The sequence below is a fragment of the Hippoglossus stenolepis genome, chromosome 2 (genome assembly GCF_022539355.2).
Source record: "Hippoglossus stenolepis isolate QCI-W04-F060 chromosome 2, HSTE1.2, whole genome shotgun sequence".
NCBI classification, from domain to species: domain Eukaryota; kingdom Metazoa; phylum Chordata; class Actinopteri; order Pleuronectiformes; family Pleuronectidae; genus Hippoglossus; species Hippoglossus stenolepis.
The window spans coordinates 466,129-474,673 of NC_061484.1; the positions used below are offsets into that span (position 1 = coordinate 466,129).

At 40.0% G+C, this 8,545-nt stretch overlaps 1 protein-coding gene across 3 annotated transcripts; it reads left to right on the forward strand.

The window, feature by feature from the left end:
- Window positions 1-1,379: 1,379 nt before the first annotated feature.
- Window positions 1,380-7,760, forward strand: pmm2 (phosphomannomutase 2). 3 transcript variants are annotated; one of them, XM_035171178.2, is made up of 10 exons: window positions 1,416-1,572; window positions 2,328-2,465; window positions 3,846-3,957; window positions 4,065-4,141; window positions 5,310-5,401; window positions 5,542-5,641; window positions 5,888-5,963; window positions 6,101-6,216; window positions 6,488-6,666; window positions 6,827-7,760. In XM_035171178.2, exons 2-10 carry the CDS (start codon window positions 2,421-2,423, stop codon window positions 6,972-6,974), a joined length of 945 nt encoding a protein of 314 aa, XP_035027069.1. In that variant the 5' UTR covers window positions 1,416-1,572; window positions 2,328-2,420; the 3' UTR covers window positions 6,975-7,760. The 3 variants fall into 3 exon arrangements, with proteins under 3 accessions (XP_035027059.1, XP_035027070.1, XP_035027069.1); XM_035171168.2 differs by lacking the exon at window positions 2,328-2,465 and having other exon boundaries at window positions 1,380-1,572; XM_035171179.2 differs by lacking the exons at window positions 2,328-2,465; window positions 6,488-6,666 and having other exon boundaries at window positions 1,382-1,572.
- Window positions 7,761-8,545: the final 785 nt, after the last annotated feature.

Sequence of the window (8,545 nt, forward strand, 5' to 3'; positions counted from 1 at the left end):
GATAGAAATATGGAGCTCAACAGGAAGATTTTTTAGTAATAAATTATTACAACCCTTGTCTCCAGTTCGATATGTAAAAATTTGATGAAATAATGGCTCAAGTGCTGTCCCTAGTGGTGTTGTCAGGAGATTTTAATGCTCATAATCCTTTATGGGGCAGCAAATGTAAATACATGAAGGGTTCAATTTTAGAAGATTTTTTAGATAAGCATTTACCTGTCAAGCTGAATGATGTAAGACCGATGAGGTTTCATGTTGTAAATGGTATTGTATAAATAGATTTAACTTTTGCCTCAGCTGAATTTACTAGATGTGGGAAATGGTATGCTGGCCACGTGTCCCTACATGGCTGTGGGCAGAAGCTGATGTGGATCTGTCAATTAAAGAATTATTGCAGAAAGGTGAAATAGGAGATCTGGCAGCACATGTAGACAGACATCTTAAGAACAGATGGAGTAACTATATAAATATTTACACCGCTGGTTCAAGGGATCCAGAAAGCAATAGAATGGGATTTGGTTCATACATCCCCAGGTTCAAATCTGTCAGAGTAGAAGACTATCAGATGGGATTTCAATATTCACTGCAGAGTTAATTGCTTTATTGTGGGGGCTGTGGTGGGTGGAAGATGGAGGCTGGGATAAAGTTGTACTGTGCACAGATTCCTTATCTGCCCTAGTCACATTGGTGGGGGGAGAGGGAAACAGAGCTAGGCCAGATATAGTTGGGGAGATTTTAATGATGGTCTCTAAACTGGAGAGGCAGGGAAGTAGCGTGTTTTTTTTAATTGGTGCCAGCACATGTTGGGGTTGAGGGCAATGAGGTGGCAGATAGGACAGCAAAGGCAAGTTTGGGCAGAAATACAGTAGATATACAAGTGCCACTTGGAAGGATGGAGTGTCATAGCATCATCATTGAAAGGCTGAATCAGATTTGGCAACAAGAGTGGGATGGAGACATCAGAGGAAGAAAGCTATATAACAGCAACAGTTAAACCTGTCAATAAAGAATCAATGCCTCGAATAGACAAACTCAAATTGACAAGGTTAAGGCTCGGACATTGTGGACTAGCAAGTGGGTTGGTGCTTGTGGGAGAACACAGAGATGGAAACTGTGACAACTGTGAAGTCCAACATATTCTCATGTATTGTCCACTCTATGCCAAAGAAAGGAGGGAGCTTTTTATAGAAATAGGCAAACTGGGTACTGAAACGTTTTCTGTAAAACACTGCTTGGTGATGGGATGTACAAGAAGGAGAAAGCTGGAGAAGTCTTGCACTTCCTTAAAACTACAAATTTATATCACGAGATATAAACTGAGGGCATTAACTGCAGGGATGCTTCCTTACCACTGGGAGGCAGCAATGCACTAAATATAGCCTAGTCTGCCGGGAAGAAGAAGAAGAAGAAGAAGAAGAAGTAGTAACGAGGAGGACTGTGCACTGTGAGACAGACAACAGTTTATTTTCCCACCTGCACTGACTGCAGAGATACAAGATGAGTGGAGACAACATGGACACGCACACACTCTGCCTCTTTGATGTTGACGGAACTCTTACCGCCGCGAGACAGGTAAAGACAGATGCACAACATTTGTAGTCATTGTAGTTCTGTGCCTTAATGTGCTCCGGGTACTTTGAAACCTAGTTACGCTGAATAATTGTTTTATATTGATGAGGTTAGTAGTCTGCTGTTGGATATAAGTGCAACTTTGCTAACCAGTCTCAGACCTGTAAAGGGTGACCTTTACAGAGGACCTCAGTGATTCCTGACGGGTCACAGCAGTTTGAGGGAGGTAACCTTTAGTATGTAAAGCTGAGTCACAAGTGGACACGCAGTCACAAAACCAGGAACACAATAAACCAGTGATTCTCAAACTGTGTAGTGGGGCGCGCGACCGGGAGGGGGAGGCGGAACTAATGTTTTGACGTCCGCATCTCTTTAACGGTGGAACAGTAAACAAATCGTTCTTTCGCCGTAGCCAGGGGTCGGCCACCCGCGGCTCTGCAGCGGCTCTGCAGCGGCTCCTGTACAGTGCTGTGCATGTCGCGCATATTTTTCGCGAACAGTGAACTCACGTTAGTGTGTGTGTGTGTGTGTGTGTGTGTGTGTGTGTGTGTGTGTGTGTGTGTGTGTGTGTGTGTGTGTGTGTGTGTGTGTGTGTGTGTGTGTGTGTGCGCGCGCGCTCATTCGCTCAGAGAGACACACACAGTGAGATCAGAGCTCGTTCACGTGTAGCAGCCAGTCAGTGACAAACAAGACACAGTGTTCAAAAACCAAGTTGAAAAGAAAGTACGATGAAGCCTGTCTTGCTCTTGGGTTCACAGTGAATGAAGGAGGACATGAGGAGAGACCAGTGTGGCAGCTGACAGAGACCCAACAAATTAAGAAGACAGTTAGAAACATTACACCCCAGTCACATGCATGTGTTCTTTTTGGTTGAGCTTTATCATCGTTGTAACAAAGTGATTATAATTTAATTTATTTTTTCTCTATTTTTGAAAAAGTACAGACTGATGGAGGAATGTAGTGATAAATGTCACCAAAAGTACTTCAATTAAGTTGAATTTAAGCAAAGTTAATGCACTATTCTTTGAAAAAAGTGGCAAATGTCACAAAAAGTTCCTGAAAGTAATGTGAATTTAATGTTCATGTGTATGTTATGTAAATACACATGTTAAACTTGGCCCATTTTGTCATCATTTTGTTGGGGCAGGGGAGCGGGTGGGGCATGAAAAATATTCTAGCTCCAAAGTGGGGCATGACAGAAAAAGTTTGAGAACCACTGCAATAAACGTACAAGTGGCTCAAAAGACCCGAATGCTAGACGTGTTTCCGATGGAATGTCAAACCTGTTCCACCAGTTTCGCAAATTATTAAGGCCAGAGCTCTAACAGTGCGAGGACCCTCAAAAGAGTTTGAGAAGGAGAACCTCCTGGACTAAAAGTGAGTAAGTCTGAGGTGCTTCTTGGAACAGGATACTTACAGATAAAAAAATTACAAAATACTCCAAGGCACTGTCTTTGTAACTGTCAAAAAGCATTAATTGTCACGGCATGGTCACGTGGACCTTAACAACAAGGATTAGGGTTAGATCACCTTGCAATGGTTCCATCCATAGTGTCATTCCGCCAATAGGAGACTGCCACTCTATGGGGCTTATGGCCTAAAGGGTGTGGGCACATTAAATACCCCAGCAGATGGGGATGTTTAGCTCATCGTGTTATTCACAATTTAATCGAAGAACAATACAATACTAGTAAACAATGACTTTGTTTACAAACAATAAAACACTGATACAAGCCAAAAAATGGTTATAGAAAAACACTAAAATCTAAATCCAGATTTATTTGTGTGTCATTTGCTTCAGAATAATTGGGATAAACCCATAAGGAAAAGTGAATTATTTCACTGCTTTATTCCGTATACATTTTGAAATAAGCCCTTTTAACTAAGGTGTAGCGAGCCAGCACTGCAGCCCTGCCAGCCTGTCTGGTTGTGGCTCTGCTCCAGGTGGTAAGGGGATGCCATGAGCCATAGGCTGTGCAGGAGACTGCATGCCAGGATAATTCTGCACACCTTATCAGGTGTTTTAAGGAGCTTGCCGTCAGCTGTGTCCAAGCACATTCAATGACCCTTGAGCTGCCCAAATGTCATTTTTTTGAGCAGTGTATATTTATAATAAAATGTCCAGCACTAAAGTTTAATATGCAAACCGGACTAATTTACTTTTTCTTCAATTTAGTGTGGTCTTCCTCAGCATTGTTTTTTTCTTTGAAGCATTACTTTGATTAAGTGTTGTGGTTATTGTTGGTCTTATTTTATTTGTGGTATCTGTGTTTCAGCTTGTGACCCCTGACATGAAGAAGTTCCTTGACAACCTAAAGACTCGGGTTCGAGTTGGAGTTGTAGGAGGGTCAGACCTCAGCAAGATCAAGGAGCAGCTTGGAGATGATGGTGAGATGCAGACATGTGTGGCTCTGTTGTGTTCCAATGACTTGTTTTTTTTCTCTAAAACATGCTGTAAGTTTGACTCTCTCTGTTCTGCTTGTCTGGTTGTATAGTGATCCAGAGAATGGACTACGTGTTTGCTGAGAATGGTCTTGTGGCCTATGGAAATGGACAGTTAATTTCTATCCAGGTAAGGTTGATTTTAATGTGTCCAAACCTCACCTTGTCATTTCAGCATTGCAATATTATGCTTTTAAAGTCTTAATTTGGCTCATTAAGCCCCAACCTTGGTTTTCTGAACAAAAATGATTTACTGTATTTCAACAGAACAGCATTAAAAAATGTGCAGGTGCACCAGGGTTCCATTTCTAATAAAATCATCTCAGGACTTAATCAAAATACAGGTCACGCTGTAATATGTTTGTTCACCTTTTTTTGGGACAAACTATAACATTACCACAGGCCTAAATGACAGTAAGTCTAATTGGTAGCTGTATTTTGTAGTTTGAAATAATTTATAATAATATTTTAAAAATGTCTCATATACTGCTGTAAATAATAGAATAAAGAGAAGATAATGTTTAATCAATCAATCAATCAATCAAATTTTATTTGTATAGCCCATATTCACGAATCACAATTTGTCTCATAGGGCTTTAGATGCAATAGATGCCACATGTAATGGAGAACATCAGAAAGATAAAGGTTTTAGCAGCATTGATAAGGGTAAACATTTTGAAGCATAACTGAAGGTCAGTGAATTGGTGGATTAATGTCATTAATGGTCGAGTGTCTGAGGAGAAATACTATATATCGAGCAGTCCTGCTGCAATCATAGTCTATGGTCAGCAGCCAGCAAGATCATGATCCACCATCAAGATCGGATGCCACTATAGTCCACAGTCATTGTTTAAGGTCAAGATAAAGTAATCATGACAGTTAAAATATGATCTCAACTAATACATGAACATTAATGCCGTGAAATGATTGATGGGGATCACATAACCTCCCTCATGTTCTCATAGGGAACTTTCAGGGTAACAATCTTATAGAAAAATATTCTCTGTATGTAAACCTACCAGCCTCTCACAATCCTCTTTCCAATGTCAATTGGCTCCTACAAATGTGCAAATCTACCAACTAGATTGTGTGCATGGGGTGATGCTTATACAGGTCAACACCGAGGTAACCCCAAACAAAAAATGCTCAGAGCAGGTTTGCGTTGCCATGTAGACATACCTCGGGTTAAATCTCACCACCTTTCAGAGCACAGGTTAACCATGAAGTTTCACTGATAAGCCAGTAACCTCGATTTGTAGGACAGGCCCCTGGTCATTTTGTTTGCTTGCTGTTGTCAGTCCATCCAGGCCCACATGGGAGAAGAGCTACTGCAAGATTTTATCAACTTCTGTCTCAATTACATGGCCAAGATCAAACTGCCTAAGAAGAGGTACACACGTCTTCATCATATTATTAATATTTTGTTATGGATGTGTAATGGGAATCTGTAAAGTGGTAGCCTATAAAAATACTGGTTAGTAATGATCTGGTGTAGCCTGATATTATAATTATAATTATAATGTTTTACAGGGGGACATTTATTGAATTTCGTAACGGCATGTTGAACGTTTCCCCGATTGGACGCAGCTGTACGCAGGAAGAGAGGAAAGAATTCTATGAGCTTGATCAGGTACAACACACATGAACTCTAACTGAACTCATCAATATTTAGTTTTTAACAAAGGATCAAATAATTGAATTGTGAAAGGGGGTGACTTGCAGTGATAATGGCATCTTTCAGCTCATGGCTGCTGTGGTTCAGTCTCATTTTCAGTTGCCTTACAAGCTCCCCAGCACCAAACAGTAGAACAAAAACAAAATACAGACAATGATGCAGTACCTGCAGGATTGTGTTTTCTTTTTTCTCTCTTAACAGACAGAGAAAATCAGAGAGAAGTTTGTGTCCGTATTAAAAGAGGAGTTCAAAGGAAAAGGGCTCTCGTTTTCAATTGGTAAGTAGTAAGCAGCCTCCGTGACAGTTAATCAACGTTTGTATTTGCCATCAGGGCGTCAGGAAACAAACGGTTAAGCCATTCACAGACCTCTCTCTCACTTCCCTCTGTAAATTCTCCACATCATGTTTCTGCAGGTGGGCAGATCAGCTTTGATGTGTTTCCTGATGGTTGGGATAAGAGGTACTGTCTCGGGATTGTTGAGAAAGACAACTACTCAACCATTCACTTCTTTGGAGACAAGACCAAACCTGTGAGTATGTTAATTACTGCGGAACAGCACAGTATGGCTCCGGCTCTGACATGTAAATTCTTTAAAAGGCAGAATACAGTGGCGCAAGGCAGGATGTAAGGTATTAATTCTGCTGCGCCGATCACCGCACATCAATACCGACATCTGCCTTATCACCAGGAACACTGTTGATATCTTTGTCTGCGTCTTCTATGTGTATGGCACCGCTTTGTCATGCTGAAATATTTGTTTTCTTTTTGTATTTTCCATTTTCTTGTCTGTCACGTGTTAGAAATGTCATCAGGGCACCCACTCGCTCACGCTGAATCATGCGAAGGATTTCCTGCTGCGTTTTCACAGCAGCTGCACCGGACTTTCTGTGTACTTAATACTAGGAAAGTCCGGAGGCTCGCACTTGACATTTGTGTTCACACATACAACCTCTCCAGAGAATGTCTGTATGATATTCAGGTATGGTAGCATGGATGGAGATTATTTCTGATACGGAGCTAAAATGCTTGTTTGGGTGGAGAATGTGATGTCGTAAACCACAGATTACACAGATGACAGGATTTCATTCTCAGTGTAGCTGAGTTTATATCTTTTTTTTGTGTCTGTTACATTGCGACAGGGAGGAAATGACTACGAGATCTACGCTGACCCTCGGACCATTGGCCATGAAGTCTCGTGTCCAGAGGAAACTCGACAGCTTTGTCAGAAGCTTTTCTTTACATGAGAGAGAAGTGATAGGACAGATTTTAGGATATTTTTTAGGTTGAATAGAAATATTTTTAGTTTAATAGTCGATTGTAGCTTGGATTTGTCATCCTGTGTACTGCTTGCTAATATTATGATTCTGAATCTGATTTTATCCAAAACCCTTACCCTGACGAAAGATGTCGTTGTATTGTGTGCTGTGATCAGGGAATGCTCTGAGTAAAGACCAGCTGGTCACATGTCTCTATTTAGTCCATCAAATGTTTTTGCTGAAGCACAGATGTCCTTTTCCTTTTTTTTACTAGTTTTCATTGGTTTCACTCTTTTTTTTTTCCAGCCATGTTTATTGTCACTCCATCTGGACAAAATAGATCTGTAATACACATTTCCTGTGTACTAGCTGATTTCTCCTCTACATGTTATAGAACAGCACAGATAAAAATAAGCTTTTTTGGATTGTGTTGACAGAACAGTAAACATTTTCTTTATTCTTATGGAAATGACACCAGTTAGGGGTTGACTGACTGAGACTTAAACTACACTTTAGAGAAGAAGAAAAAAGGAATAAAAGCATCACAGTGATGTTGCATCAGAGTAGACAGCAGTGGATGAATCCAACAACAGGATCAAAACTCCCTGAGGTAATTTTGCAAGACCTATTAAAAAGATATTATGTATAATGTTCTGTAATTTATAGATAATATATTATGGTACCTTACTTTCTGCAAATGTATCTGAAAAGTAATAATGTTTGCATCATATGTTGTGATGTTTCCACCTGATAAAAAACTTGATGCTGTAAAAGATGTGAACTTTATGAAAATGAAATAAAGGAGTCAGGATGTAAAGGTATCATAAAACTTAACTATTTCTATAACTAGATATACTGCACAGTGGTTGTATGCCTCCGCCGACCAGTGTAGTTTCAGTCCACATAAATTGTTTTACTCCGATTCATACGAGTTCACCTTTGAATGACCTTTGAGCACCGAAATCTAATGAGTTCATCTTTGAGTCCAAGTGAACGTTTGTACCGAATTTGAAGAAATTCTCTCAAGGTATTTCTGAGCTGTTGCATTTACAAACTAAAAACGTGTTATGCCAGGTCACAGCAACCTTGACCTTTGACCACCAAATTCTAATTAGTGTGCGTCCAAGTGAACATTTGTATCAAATTTGAAGAAATTCCCTGAAGGTATTCTTGAGATATCAAGCTTGGGACGGACAATCAAAAAAAGTATTCCTCCGCTGTTGGCAGTGCTGAATCAAGAGTTATGATTAGGTTTCCCTTCTCTGACTGACTGACTGAAATGATTGAAATGTAAAAAGGACTGAAGTAGATGTTTTAAATTCAGACTGACTCTGTAGTTTTGTATTTTACACAAGAACAGACACTTTATTTATTACTGAGGAATGAGAGGAAGAATGACTTGTGGTACTACTACCTTAAAAGACCCATAGTGAGTAAAGATAGTAATTAATTTATGGCAGCTTCCTTATATAATTTAGCAGTAATTGTTTGGTATTGAGGAAAACTCTTAGTTAATGGTGGTTGTAGAATATGGTCTCAACACGTCACAGGTAATGGATAACAATTGACAGCAAGATTCTGATTGAGAAATTCATCTAAACA